Source organism: Quercus suber, unplaced genomic scaffold (genome assembly GCF_002906115.3).
Source record: "Quercus suber isolate HL8 unplaced genomic scaffold, Cork oak 2.0 scaffold_787, whole genome shotgun sequence".
NCBI classification, from domain to species: Eukaryota; Viridiplantae; Streptophyta; class Magnoliopsida; order Fagales; family Fagaceae; genus Quercus; species Quercus suber.
In genome coordinates, this window is record NW_027070223.1 from 108228 (window position 1) to 123745 (window position 15518).

The 15518-nt window shown below is 35.4% G+C and overlaps 2 protein-coding genes across 2 annotated transcripts; both read right to left on the reverse strand.

Annotated features, from left to right (window-relative positions):
- Positions 1 to 5478: 5478 nt before the first annotated feature.
- LOC111987155 (uncharacterized) lies at positions 5479 to 9018 on the reverse strand. Its single transcript, XM_024018858.1, has one exon. It carries the CDS (start codon positions 9016 to 9018, stop codon positions 5479 to 5481), a length of 3540 nt encoding a protein of 1179 aa, XP_023874626.1.
- An 815-nt stretch (positions 9019 to 9833) lies between these two features.
- On the reverse strand, positions 9834 to 13228 carry LOC111987156 (heavy metal-associated isoprenylated plant protein 41-like). The gene is given in 4 exon segments (XM_065767259.1): positions 9834 to 9940; positions 11102 to 11364; positions 12199 to 12397; positions 13036 to 13228. Coding segments are annotated over 4 exon segments (762 nt in total).
- Between the last annotated feature and the right edge of the window lie 2290 nt (positions 13229 to 15518).

The following is a 15518-nucleotide window of genomic DNA, read 5'->3' on the forward strand; positions in this document are numbered from 1 at the left end:
GGTTTCCGTTTCACCCTAAGTGCAAATGTGATTTATATTAGTAAGCGATAGTCATGGCCAAGCGAAGTAACATAAACGACTTATAAAAAATATTTTGATTAAAAATTTGAAAAATTAAATGGTTTAAACGATATGTATAAAAAAAATGAATTAGCGAAGAGAGTACTCGAGAGTCTTAGCTTAAGCGTGCTTTAAACGATAGTATGTTGCTCGTATGACTTCAAACTTGGCTTATGAAACGTCGCTTCTTAAAGACTTGATGTATGGTGTGTCGCAACCTCAAGGCTTGGTGCATGGAATATCTAGCGCTTTGCGGTGGGCCATTTAGCTATGGCCTTTAGCTATTTGGTGAAGACTTCGTTCAGCGGTGATGCCAAAAATATTTAGCTACGAAGGGTTGCACACAGTAACAATTGTTGTTGTACCAAAATAATTTAGTCACCTGTGGCAGCCCCTATATACTTGGCGCTAACTCAGTAACAATACAACTTGATGTATGGTATGTCGCTACCTTAATGCTTGGTTTATGGAATATCTAGCGCCTTGCGGTGGGCCATTTAGCTATGGCCTTTAGCTATTTGGTGAAGACTTCATTCAGCAGTGACGCCAAAAATATTTAGCTGCGAAGGGTCGCACACAGCAGCGATTATTGTTATGCCAAAATGAGTCAATCACCCGCGGCTCCATATGCTCAGCGCGTGAGGGGTTCTTGGTTTTGAAATTGATGTTTAGAGATTTGCATTGTTGATTATTGGTTGGAACCATCATTCCCTTCGCGATTGGATATCTGGTTCGCCATTTTTGCATTTTCAAGCTATAACAAAAATTTTCACAAATATCATGTAAAGCAAGAGATATATGATGATTCATCCATAAGAATGATAGCTAAAAAATAATAATATAGATGAGTGGAAGATTTTTTTTTTTTCTTGAATAAGAAAGTTGATTCTCCCTCCATCCTTCACTTCTTGGATGGCTTCCGGAGGTTGGAGCGATTTTGTCACATGATTTGGAACATCTCTAGTAGCTTAATGAGCTAAGGATAGAACTTTTTCAAGCTCAACTTCACAATGCTCTTCTTGCGCGGTAAAGCATGATACAGTTTCCCTTGGAATGACAAGTTGGTGTGAGAAACACCATCTCTTTGCTGGTTCCACACCTTTGGAGGCACCATTTCTCTTGTGTCAGTTGCTTGACTCCCCAGCGGAGTCACCAAAATGTCGGGGACGTTTTTACGACAAGGGCCAAAAATGCGAAAACAGCCCAAATCTCCCCTTGGGTTCTTTAGAAGTGTTTGTTTATGGAGAATGAAGCCCAAAATTCACAATGTATAAAAACAAAGGCTAATGGTGCTTTGACAAGAGAGAATCAAAATGCTAACAACAAAAGTGCAGAAAAGCATAAAAACATAATAGGTCTGAAACTTCGACCCGCAGTCACACAGAAGAGGGAATTAAGGGAGGTCATGAGGAAGAGAGGGAAGGTTCCCCTATACCCATATTTCCACCCCTAAGGTTCGGATTTGTGAGATTGTTAACTGGCTAAATGGGTTTTTGCTTTGAAGTTTCAGGTCTCTAGGTAGAACGTAGCTGGTTGTTTTTTTAGTTGAAGAAAGACTCTTGTATTGAGTTTGGGGTGTTGCTTCCAGAGTAAAACGTCCTCCTTTGTTTTGAATCTGATTGTGGAATTTATATTAAGTTTGGGGTGCTCTAAGTGACTGGTTTTTAGTCAATAGAAAAGGCTTTGGACCCCGAGGTGTTAAGCAAGGAGTGATTTTCAGGTTTGCTTTTGTTTGGATAAAAGGAAGGATTACTTTTATCATCATTAAGGGAAAGCTTGACTAAACCCTCATTGGCTCCTCATTTTCAGTTGTTTCAGACTATTGGGAAGCTTAACTAGATGAAAGCTAGCAGCTGAAGTTGGCCAATGAGAGCCAATCATTTTTAAAGGAAAAAAAAGGTTCGGACAGAAACTTTGGGCCACAGTCACACAGAGCATAAAAGCTGTTTTGGGGTGAAAATTTTGGATACAAGACCTCCTCCATGAGCCTGAGGTGCTACCAGTGTCCCTTGCCTACTTGGTAGCACGCATGGGGTAGGCTCATGTAAAAGGTCCGAAAGGAACCGACCCATACCCTCCAAACCACACTTCCTCAATTTTTCCCATAAGTCACATGGGCTTGGGCCATACTTAAAAGAATAAAATAAAATAAAATGCATGAATTGAGCTCACAAAGAAGTCGGGCTTAGTTGAATCAGGCTTGTACGAAATGTGTCGTGAAAATGGGTATCAACAATGTGTATATTTTAGGTATAGTTTTCAAGTGTTGTATCTTAAATTTCATAATTGATTCAATCACATAGTTGTATTAAACCAAGTAATAAGAAAAGTGTTGGATTTATTGGTCAATATAGCCACATTGTTATATTTTATTGGAGAACTTAAAATGCAACACTTAAAAAATTGTACCAAAATTTCATACTAACTGATGACTATCATTGTATACAAATGGGCCAAAATTTTTGGCACTTGCTCCAACCATGCGTGAAATACGCTTTAGGTAATCAACATGTTGGGATAGGGACCACCTAAGGAGGTGACCTAATGGTAAGAAGTTTTTATGACCTATCACACCTTTGTGTCCAAGATTTGTGGGTTCAAATTGTGACAAGTTCTAATAGTACTCAAGCAGTTTTATACCATAATGGAATGCAAGGATTAAAATGGTGCAAGGCAATGACTAAACTTATTATGAGCCTCTTTTTCTATTCATTAAAAAAATTATGAGAATTACATCTTTTCATTTATGCATGTAATCTTATATATGATCATAGAATTCAGCTAGTCTATCATTATGAAGCTTTATACATTTGAAATACTATCATATCTATAATAATAACAAAAAAAATAAAAAATTGGCCAACCTTGTCTATGACAATATGAGTTGATCTCAACTCAAGCACTGCATCCTCGATGCTCAACTCACTTGCAAAACTAGGGGATTGAGGGGAAAAGGAGGGAGAGTGGAGTAGAATTGGTTAAAAATAGGCTAATTTTGGGCAAAAATCTATTGTACCCTACTCCCCGTCAATCCAAATGGACCATAAGTACTGCAAGGACATGCATCTCAAGTTCCTAATAACAATCCCATTTCTAGTGCACTCAGCCTTCCCTCCTATGTGATGAAATAATAACACAATGTCATTTTGTTAAAAATGTTTTTGGTTAATAACATCATTACTAATGACTAATGAGTGTATAATTTATTTCCAGGAAAAAAAATGTATAATTTAAATTGAAACATTTTGGAAGTTTAATTTGAAACTTCTAATTATGTATGTCTAATTTGAGACCATTTTTTCCCTATAAAAAATGGGTAAATTACATATTTGGTCTCTAACGTTTACATTATGTGTTCATTTAATCCCTAACATTTCAAATATATCAATTTAGTTCTTAACATTTTGGTATTGTGTCAAAATAATCTCTGTCATTAAGTAATGAATGAAAAATGTTGATGTGACTACTAGCTAAAATAATAATTTTTATTTATGCCACTTTGGATGCCATGTGTACTACCACGTGGACTCAACTTCAAACTTGAAAAAAAAAAAAAAAAAAAAAAAAAAAAAAAAAAAAAAAAAAAAAACCTGCTTAAACCTCCGAAGGAATCAGTTTCTCTTCTCCCACCTCAACCTTTTTAATCCCTTTACTGTAGTTTTTAGTATCATATCATATCATCATTTACAAAAAGTTCCATATTTTAAATGCATATCATAAGTACTCATGCATCGCATGATACATAGGTGTGTATCGTATCATATCATATCATTGAATCATAAAATACATAGATATGGGAGTTTAAAATGAGTTTTTTTTTTTAGGGGGGTAAAATTTGTGGTTTCATTTGATTTAAAAAAGTTGTTAGACTTTTTTTTAATACAAAATTATTGGAATGCTTAATTGAGTCCAATAAAATAACATGTCCGTGAGTTTTTTTTTTTTTTCTTCTATAAAATATGGACTACACACTTGACACTTCACTTTCATATTTGCAAATTTGTTTTCTAAGCTACGAACAATGTATTAAATGAAAATATATATATATATATATACATATTTTTTGATGCTATATATTTGTATAAGTCTAAGAAGCTAAAATGCCAGAAAGAAATATAAAGAAAAAATTATTAGAATAAAAGAACAATAAAAGAGATAGTAAATGTTGATAATGAAGAAGAAAATGTCAATGAAAAAATAATTTTCCAAGATGAAGAACATGATGATAACATTAACTTTGATGGAGTTAATTAGGCAACATGATTAAAAGAAATTATTATTTTGGCGTATATATCATGTACTATCACTTATGAGTTTAATCAATATGAATGTGTATCTTATAAACATGTGTTAATTTGATTTATTTACTTAGTTGTGTTAAATACTATTATATATAAGTAATTATTTAATTAGTTATTAATCAAATATATTCCAAATTTATAATAAATAAATATATATTATACATATAATTTTATTAGGTATTTATATGTCTTATAATATACTGTACATAATAAAATAAAATAAAAATCATAATCAACATAATTCATATTTTAGACAACTACGCCCTTTAGTCTCGAGCCTAGACCGAATCTTTTAAAGGATTTTTGGTCTTCTCCTCTTGAACTAAGCCCCAGTGGGCTCATCAATCATCATTGTCCGAATCTTTTCTTGGACCCACACATCTTATCATGCCTCCATTGTGGTTATGGAAATCCCCAATTAGACCCCTTAAACCTAGACCACCTTCAATGCCCAAATCAGCATACAACAATCTTAAATACGATTATACGAACCATAACCCTCCATTTCTCTATCACCAAAAAGAAAAAAAAAAAAAAAAAATCGAATATTAAGAAAATCAATAATAACCAAATATCCCAATAGTTGTCACAATGTAGCTATTCATAAATAAGAGTTTGTTTGGTTAGACATCTTGAGAGATTAAAAGAACATTTTTAAAATTCAAAATTCAGTTTTACAACTATAACTTCTCATAACTTTTTTACAAACATTTATTATAAACTCAGAACACAGTTTTCCAACAGCTTATACAAATGCACCCTAAATCAAGCAATTACTATTATTTATCTGTTATAAGGCAAGTGTTGTCAATGGCTTTTCTTAGTTATAAGAAAACAAAAATAAATGAATCAAAGCCCTACAGTGTTTTTAATAGAATGACTAAGCCCTACATGCAAAGAAAGTAAAGAGAGAGAGATTGGGGCTTTCATTATGCTAAGTGCTAACTACTAAGTGGATGGGTTGGTGAAACACTGAACTAATTCCTTCCTCTTATATATATATATATATATATTTTAATCCACGTTGCAACCTAAGTGGCATAAACATAATTTTGTATTCTAGCCACTAGCCACATTAGTATTTTTTTTTTTTGATATCCAACAGAAACATCTAACATTAAACTGAACTGAAGTTCAAAAGATACATATCGTGCTGCACAAGAGCAGCAATTAAGGGAGGAGTATCCTCCACCCAAATAATACAATCTGTGACTGACTTGGCATATTTTGCCATAACATGAGCCGCAGAGTTTCCACTCCTACGGGTGTGGGAAATATCCCACTCATCAAAACAACAAAGCTCTAGCCTTGTACCTTCAACCACTTTTAGAATGCTGCTTGGAGACAAACTGGGCACGCGTACTGCATTGACCACAGACAATGAATCACTTTCAAGAACAATCTTCTTAAGGCCGAGATCCCACGCCAAACGGACCCCCTCTTCCACTGCTCTGGCTTCGACTTCCAGCGCTCCAAGAGGCATATCAATCATCTTACTCATAGCCCCCATGAGAAGGCCTCTCTCGTTCCTAATAACCACACCAATACCGCAGCTTCCCATCTCACTGAACACTGCACCATCAGTGTTAATTTTATACCAGCCGTTGTGTGGAGGTAACCAAGGGCAGTTAGGGAGGGAGGGATGAGAAGGACCAAGTCTTGGTGGTCTTACTGACTTGATTTCCTCCACGTACTCCCTCGCAGCCTTGATAAGCGCCCCCTGCCCTTTACACTGGCCACCGAAAGTCAAAGTGTTCCTGTTGTTCCATAAACTCCACGCTGTAACCGCAAACACCACCCAATCTATAGAAGGTCGCGCTTCCAAAATTTCCCAAACTACATCCACGAACTCCCTTGATGAAGTTGGAACAACAGGCAGCTTAATTTTCGTGTCACGCCACACCATTTCAGCATAACCACAACCCCACAGAATATGCCCAGATGTTTCACTTCCGCCACACAGAATGCATCCATCCTCCTTCCCCACCCCTCTACTTAACAGCCGGTTCTTTGTAGGAAGGATGTCCTTACACGCGCGCCACAAGAAATGTTTAATTTTACTTGGACAATGCAGCTGCCAAACCACCTTCCAGATGGCTTTCATTTTGGAATTATCAGAGCAGCTACCAAACTCGGGTCTCCTGCTGTCTTCCTTCAACCACTTCAAAGCTACACCATATGCGCTTCTAACGGAGAATCTACCGTTGGGAGTGCACCCCCATATGACAGAGTCGTCCGGTAAGCGAGGACTGATCGGGATGCTAAAAACTGATGCAGCTTCATGGGAGAGGAAGGTTCGCGCCACCAGCTCAGCATTCCACCCCCTCTTCACCGGGTCAATCAAGTCCGACACCATTTCAACCTCTCCTTGGTACCTTCTTGGGCTGGTCACTCTAAATGAATCCATCTTTGGAAGCCACCGATCCTTCCAAATATGGACTTTACTCCCATTCCCAATGCACCACCTCGAACCTTTCTCAATAATCCCTCTTGCAGCCATAATACTCCTCCAGGCGAATGATGGTTTTTTACCCAGTTGAGCTTGCCCAAAAGAGCTCTTAGCAAAGTATTTCGCTTTATACACTCTATGAACCAGCGAGTTAGGATTCTGTTGTAGTCTCCAGGCTTGTTTAGCGAGAAGCGCCAAATTGAAAGCCTTAAGGTCCCTAAACCCCAAGCCCCCCTCCTTCTTCGGTACACAAAGTTTCTCCCACGAAACCCATGCTAATTTCCTCTCTTTTTCTTTTTGTCCCCACCAGAAATTGCTCATCATGGAATTCAACTCCTTACATAATGTTTCCGGAAGCTTAAACACGCTCATAGTGTATGTTGGTGTAGCTTGAGCAACGGCTTTGATGAGGATTTCTCTACCCGCATTAGATAATAGTTTACCTTTCCACCCCGCTATTCTCCTCCCCACTTGGTCTTTAATGCGGTTGAACGCTTTCCTCTTCCCCTTGCCTACCATTGGAGGAAGCCCTAAGTATTTCTCGTGGTGTTTAATGATTTCCGCCCCAAATTTCAGCTTCACATGACGCTGAACCTCTTCCTTAGTGTTCTTGCTAAAAAATAAGGAAGTTTTCTCCTTATTAAGTTTCTGCCCCGAATCAGTTTCGTAGTCCTCTAGAATCTGGATCACCCTATCACAATCTTCAACAGAGGCTCTACAAAAGATAATGCTATCGTCCGCAAAAAGAAGGTGTGAAACTCTTGGAGCTCCTCTACTCACCGCGACTCCCTTTAGGTTACCCAAACACTCCTCCTTTTTTAGCATTGCCGACAAGCCTTCCGCACACAATAAGAAGAGATATGGCGAGATAGGGTCCCCTTGCCTAAGGCCCCTTGAAGGAACAATCTTGCCTTTTGGTTCGCCGTTAACTAGGACTGAGTAGGTAACCGTACTCACACACATCATCATTAAAGCAATCCATTTCTCATGAAATCCCAATTTCCTCAATATGGCTTCAAGGTACGACCACTCGACCCGATCATACGCCTTGCTCATATCGAGCTTCACCGCCATAAGAGCTTCTTTTCCCTTCTTTCTTTGGCCAATGTAATGCATTGTTTCGAAGGCAACCAATACATTGTCTATAATCGATCTACCAGGCACAAATGCACTTTGAGACTCATCAATCACCTCCTTAAGGACCCCTTTGAGCCTATTTGCAAGAACTTTAGAGATAATTTTGTATACTACGTTACAAAGACTTATAGGCCTAAATTCAGTAATTTTTTGGGGAGAATGGACCTTCGGAATGAGGCAAATATAAGTTTCATTAATACCACATGGCAGTACACCCGAGTTTAAGACAGCCAGCACGCACTCAATAACATCAGGATCGACAATTTCCCAATACTTTTGATAAAAAATAGGAGACATACCGTCGGGGCCAGGTGCTTTTGTGGGATGCATCTGTTGGAGGGCTACACGAACTTCCTCTGCCTTGAACACTGCTAACAAATCCCCATTCATCTCCTCAGACACCCGACTAGAGATTGCACTCAAACTCTTGTCAAAGCTTGAAGGGTTTCCGGACTTAAAAATAGTAGAAAAATAATCCAGAATGATTCTGTCTATACCTTCTTGGTCTTCAACCCAAACCCCCTGATCATTTAGCAAACCACCAATCCTATTTTTTCTACGCCTTTGACTAGCTGTGGCGTGAAAAAACTTCGTATTGCGATCTCCCGACTCAAGCCACAGAGCCCTCGACCTCTGTTTCCACATGATTTCCTCCTTAGTAAGGGTTTCATTAATCTCCTTCTTCAAAGTTTTGATTTCCATTGCCTTATCCAGCATTCCATCAATGATTTCCAATTGCTGGAGCTGGTCCTGTTTCTGCCTTAGGATTTTGTTGACATTCCCAAACACGCTCCTATTCCATCTTTGCAGGCTTTCTTTACAACTTCTCAGTCTATCCGAGAGCCTAAATTCAGGTTCTCTCCTCAACGGGTCCCAAGCTTCCTCAATTACCTCCCTACACCTCTCTTCCCTAGTCCACATAGCCTCGAAGAAAAACCTCCTTCTTACCGGTTTTTGCGGCTGGTGCCGCCGGAGAAACAAAGTTAGCAGACAGTGATCCGAAATAGACATTGCATAGTGGTGCACTCTAGCATCCGGGAACTTCTCCCACCAACTCTCGTTAGCCACCATACGATCAAGTCGGAGTTTTATTTTGATTACTTAAATGGTAAAGATTGTTTTAATACAATACCAAAAGTTAAGAATTAAACTACATTTAAGTAGGGGTGGCAATTTGTGTCGTATCAACTTATAAGTATCCGACTATACGAGTTAACACTAACCTGACATAGTTATTAAATGGGTCAAGATTCCTCAATCCTAACATGACTCATTTATTAAACGGGTCAATAATGTCGACCTGTTTATCAAATTTTATCAACAAAAAAAAAAAAAACTGAAAAATAAAAAAAATTATATGTTTTTAATATAAAATTTAGAACTAATGAGTAACTCCATTATAAATAATCATTCAAAACTAAATCATATCTCAATATTACAAAATATCAATCATAATGTGTTAAAGAAAATAAACCACAACAACTAATAAATTTATAAATGGGTCAAATGAATTCCATGGGTTAAACACTAACCCAATCTATTTATTAAATTGGCCAGTTGTGTTAATTGGAATATGATATTAACTCATTAAGTTTTAACTCATAATCTGCTTATATATTGTGTCGTGTCAGATTTGCAGTTCATAAAAAGAAAACATTAGGAATTTAGGATTATAAAAGGAAGTGCAATCAGCCATTAACATTTAAATAAGCTTGGGACATGTGTCAAGTTTGCTCCTTGGCTTCGGTGAATGGTTCAGAGGAAAAAGTAAGGCACTCCCTTGTGAACATAATCCCTAGGAACTTTCCCTTCATTCGCTTGCTTAGATATTTGGACAAGTCTGCGACAATTAGCCATAATCATAAATGCCCATCTTGGGATGTGCCTCATTTGAATATAAATATTCCCCCATTTTCAACCATAGAAGGAATAGCCAAACATGTGAAACTTTTAGGTACGAAATAAGACTATGGGCTATGGTATAAAAGAAAACCTTGAACTACATGAAAAAGAGTTCTGGAGAGCTTGAGAAAGTTGTGCTTGAGGTTGCTGTGCCATCCGCCCTCTAAAGCCACTACTAATGTTCCGTTTGATACATGTAAAGATCCAGTGTGATTCAAGAGGGCACTAGAAGTCGTGGACAGAAGATTCGCAAGGAACACTCCATAATTGAAAAAGTTCATGAATTCAGAGCTGGATTGGATAACATTAGTAATTTTTACTAGGAATTGCTTATTTGATTTGAAAAACTTCATTCAGTTGGTACTAAATCTGTTTTGCCTTAGGGTTGGTGAGGTCAAGCCCTTTCAATGGTTTTTATTTTAGAATTTTTATGCCATTGGTTTTCCCTCAACATATTGGTGTTTTAGTTATTTACGTGGCCTTCAGTTTTGCACAATATTGTTGATTGATTTCACAACCATTGACCATTTATAATTGGAGAAAGCTAACGAATATCTTAAGCACATTAGTTTAAGAAATATTTTAAAAAATTTTTAACGGGAAAAGAAAAAAAAATTAATTTTTTAATAACTTTTTATATTCCCCGTTCAAATTATATCAAAATTTACTTAAAATAGTTTATTAATAATTATCCTAAAAGCATCCGTTAACAGATTCCTTTATAATTTAACTTAGTAATAACTTGGACTTAAAAAACTTTGTCAGGGTTAAAAAATTAATAATTACAAGAAGTAGCATGGCTACTTTCAAAGGCAACTCGTTCGGGCTTATGTAAATAAGTACACCCCATTCTGCATAGTAAAGTTAAATTATAACATTCAACCAGAATGTAAGTTAATTTATATTCTAGCAAAAGATCAGCTCCCAACATTAAACTCGGCTGATATATACAATAACACAGCTTCAAAAGTCCTAATCACTAGTGATTCACTACGGCTTCACTAATATACTTAAAAAAAACCAACACAAATACAAAACATATGGTAGTCACCAGTACTGTAATTGCTGTGCATCACTTGCATTCAACTCGTGATCATGACTCAACAAGAAGTGAAATTAAGTGACGGTGACCACTGCTGCATTTGGACAGGAGTCTCATGAAATGACCGAGATCTTTCATGTCCTACTACAACCATACAGCATTGTTAAAATGAACTTGAGGGTGCTATCCCTCTAGCTGTAGGGGACAATCTGAATTCAAACGTACTGCACTCACCCAAAGGAAATGATTCATCACATCTTGAACCATCCCCTCTTTTGTTGTTATAACCTGGGTAGTCTTCTTTCTTGAAATCAACACACCCAATCAAAACTAACCAGTTCTTCGAAGCAAGTTCCCTTATATTCCAGTGGCAGAATGGAGCAGTAGTTTTGTGGTTCACATGAATTTCACCATCTGCTCGAAGCATGCCTCTTGCGCAACTAAAGAAGCCATGAACAAGATTTCTATGCATCCTGTAGGCACCAGATTATGAAATTAAAACATAGTATTAGATCCCTGAAATAAATAGAAAATTCCAGAGAGCCCTTGGACATAAGCATTGTCAAACAATTACAAATAACTCTTAATGCAGCAATGTTTCACATATTTTAACATCATTTTGATTAATGCACGCCAAGATGCCCAATGAAGGACTTCCAAATAGCAACGTTCTACTTCAAGATGACTCAGCAATATGGATCTTGTAAGAATCATTTAAATTGCTTCGCAACTTTTCATAAAATGTAATGTCGACAAACATGTTAATAACATTCAACATTTTTCATTTAAAAGCTATACATTCCCATATCAAGAGTTATGCTCTTGTCACAACTTGTACCACAACCTGTTCACGTGGCAAGTTATGAGTGGTGGAGGGGTCTCCCTACATGGACCCTCCATCACCCCTCCACTACTCACAACTCGTCACGTGGACAAGTTGTGGTACAAATTGTGCAACAAGTTATGACACCAGCATAACTCTCATACCAACAAGTTTCCAGACACCTAGACAATATGCTCATTACACAATGGTTAAATTCAGAACAGCAAATAGAGGATTTCAATTTTGATATATATGCCAAGGTCTATTACTAAATTTCATGCCTATGCAACTGAGATTTATCAAAATTAACTTTAATAGGTAGTTAAAAGCAAATGGATTTATAGTATTACTTGTTCATAATCCTAATAAACTTGCAATAATTAAAATGACTTCATTGCCAAACATGAAGTTGAAATATCAACAATTACATTTTTCAGAAAGGGATAAGAATTTTAAGACACAAAATTACTATACAACAACTTACTTAATCACACGTGTGTGGGCTTCATTTCCATGGTACCCTGCATGAGGAAAGTTAAAGATGATCCTATCGAATTTCCGCCACCTAAGATCACTATGAAGCTTCAATTTAGTTGCATCCACTCCATGTAAGAGGGATGCTCCCAGCTTCTCTAAATTTTCCAAATTCCATTTCGCATCCTCGTAGTTTTCCATCAAGACATCTAATTCAACAGAGAAGCATTGACAAAATCATAACTTGGCCAAAAGCTAAAATGGCATGACCAACTTAAAAATTGCAATACTTGCATAAATGGTATGACCAACTTTTCCTTGTAACACTAAAATAATCTCACTTAAACCTTGTCATTGAACATAAACCCTGATACTTTGTTTGGATACTATGAAAAGAATATAAAAAATAAAAAGTAAGGAATTTTGCAATTAAATCACCAAGTGGAGACTCAAACGTACAACATTCTGCTTTAATTATTAGGTTCCATAAATGATCAGAATATCAAATTCACCAAAATATACGAGTGAGTAGCAGCAAATTTCCTCTCAAACATAAATGCAATAACATAAATTAAAATGACATATATACCATCATAACATATCACAAAAACCTTTTCTCTTTTACTTTTGTTAACAAAAAAAAAAAAATGGAAGCTTGAAATGGAAACAGAGAAGTGAAAAACAAAAACCCAATTTCCCAAAGATTACAAACACAAGAAAACAAACAAGTAACAAGGCCTTTTATTAATAAAAGACCAAGATTTTTTTTTTTTTTTTTTTGACATTTACATAAAAGAACAACGTGAACATGTGCATAGACATAGATTCATGCAACATGAACACATACCATAAGGGTCGAGAGAGGAAGCGAGAATGTTGGAAGCAGAGCCAAAAGAGTGAGCTAAGCTCAAAGAGAAAGAGAAATCTCCCTCACCCACCAACAGTATTTGGTGATTAGACGAATAATTCTTCACCCATTTCTCTTCTTCTTCTTCATCAACATCCACTTCCCACTCTTCATTTTGATAATAATAAGACATTAAAGATTTCTTTGTCTACTTGCAGAGAGAGAGAGAGTGAGAGAGAGAAATGAAAACTTGTAGAAGTAGTTACACAGGGAAGGTGTGGCCTTTGTACAGGAGAGCGGTTTTATTACAAGCGTGCCACTTCTGACTTTACACAAAAATATCAAATCAAATTGGCTTTAATTTGATATTTTTTTTTAAAAAAAAATAATAGGATCACAGTTTTTTGATATAATTTTTGTGTGTTATGAGTGACAGTCACGTAGATCCACCACTTTTATTTTACTGTTTATAATTTATTTTTAACTTTTGTTTTACTGTTTATAACTTATTATAAAAATAAGTCGTAATAAAAATTGTGATAAAAATTATGTCTTAGCATTTTTTTTATCTTTAAAAAAACTTGGAAAAACACTAGAAAAACATCAAAGAGGTACTGGATAATAAGGATTTTCATTAAACTCTACGAGAAAATGAAGAAATTGTTTGCCTTAACGCGTGTTGTACTTCCTTGAGAATTTGTTGAATTTTGATTTGAGATTTAGTTGATTTTAATTTTTTTTTTAATTCAATAGTTAGAAGTTGAGAATCTAAACTTTAAATGCTTTCAATAAAAATATCTAAAAGATACAAATTAGTTAAGCTAAAAGTCTCTAATCAAAATTTGTGTGATTTATTGTTAAATGAAGGAAAATTATGTTTTTTACATTTACAAATGATACGTACACTTTACATTGTCAAATAAATAAAAATGTATATCATGTGTACACATTTGCATGAATAATATACAATATTGTATATTGTGCATTGTTCAGGCAAACGAGTACAATTGTGTGTGGTTCATTTGGATAAGATTGTTGAAGCTGCCCAGATTTTTTGCTCTCATTTTAAGACTAATTTGATAGAGCCATTTTTGAGGAGTCTGATGAAGGCGGTATAGGTGTAGAGTATAATGGTCCGAAATTCAAAGGGTGAAGTTATGGCTTCTCTAGCAGAAAAAATTCCAAAGGCCTTCTGTGACTGTCTTGGAGCTGTTAGCGGCTCAGCGTGCAGTTTAGTTTGTTCATGAAATTGATATTGGTTAATCAACAATTTCGAAGGTGATTATGAAATGGTTATCAACTTCCTTAAGTCTACTGATAAACTTCGATCTGCCTATGGGTACCTGGTTAGAGACATTCTTTTCTGTGTAAACTCTTTGCAGAGTTGGTTTTTTTTTTTTTTTTTTTTTTTTTAATATTTATAGGCGAGTTAATGTTGTACTACATGCCTTAACAAAGAAAGCTAAATTCAACTAGTTTGGATGGAAAGTGTATCTCCTGTTATTGACATTTTTATTTTAGCTAATTTACTAGCAATTTGATAAAATTATTAGGCCGTCTTGTTTTTCAAAGAAAATTAAAAAAATTAAAAAAAAAAAAAAAACTTGAACTACGAAGGTAAACATATAAGAGTTTAATAAATTACTTTTAAAAATTTTTTATATTATTTTTATAAAAGAAAATATATAAAATATCGTTAAAAAATTATTATTTTTATTTTTTTAATATAAAATTTTTAAAGATATCTCCTATGCCCATGTTCTTGAACGTCCGGTAACTTTTCCACTGTCGGGTTAATAGAATTATTAAGATTTTGAAAGACGTGCAATCAGCAAATTAATGACATATATGTCATTGATAATGTCAAGATTGCAGCCTGGCTTCAGTGAATGGGACAGAGCGGAAAAACGAGGTTATCAAAAAAGCGTTCCCTTCTTCTTCTTCTTCTTCTTATTATTATTATTATTATTAGAGGTTTATTAATGTATGTGTTTTTAAGGTATATATTAGTAAATTATTTTTTAAAAAAGTTTATAAGAAAATAAAAAAATAATTCACAATTTTGAAAATTTTGAAAATTTTCATAAATTTCTTTTCAAAATATATAGTTAAAGACAATTTTATTATTATTATTATGTACATAATCCCCAGGAGCTTTCTTGCTGAGATATTTGGACAAGTCTGCCACAATTAGCTGTAATCATAAGCGCCCAAATCTTGGGATGTGCCTCATTTTTATCAGGAGTCAAGACACAACATAGGATATTTTCAAAAAAAAAAAATTTCTTTTTGATTGAGATATTTTCAATTTTAGATATAGATGAAAAGAGATCTGATTAGTTAGCCTAACTAAATTACTTTTGTGGGTAAAAAACCAAATTACTACTCAATTAACCCTAGCCACAACAACCAAGCAAGCAACCCTCCAAACTTAAAAAGCTTTTTTTTTTTTTTTTGGGGAAACATTCAACTTATAAACAAAA

What these genes read in the sequence shown, in the direction of transcription:
- LOC111987155 (XM_024018858.1), bottom strand. Translation starts at nt 9,018, where the DNA reads ATGGTGGCTAACGAGAGTTGGTGGGAGAAGTTCCCGGATGCTAGAGTG.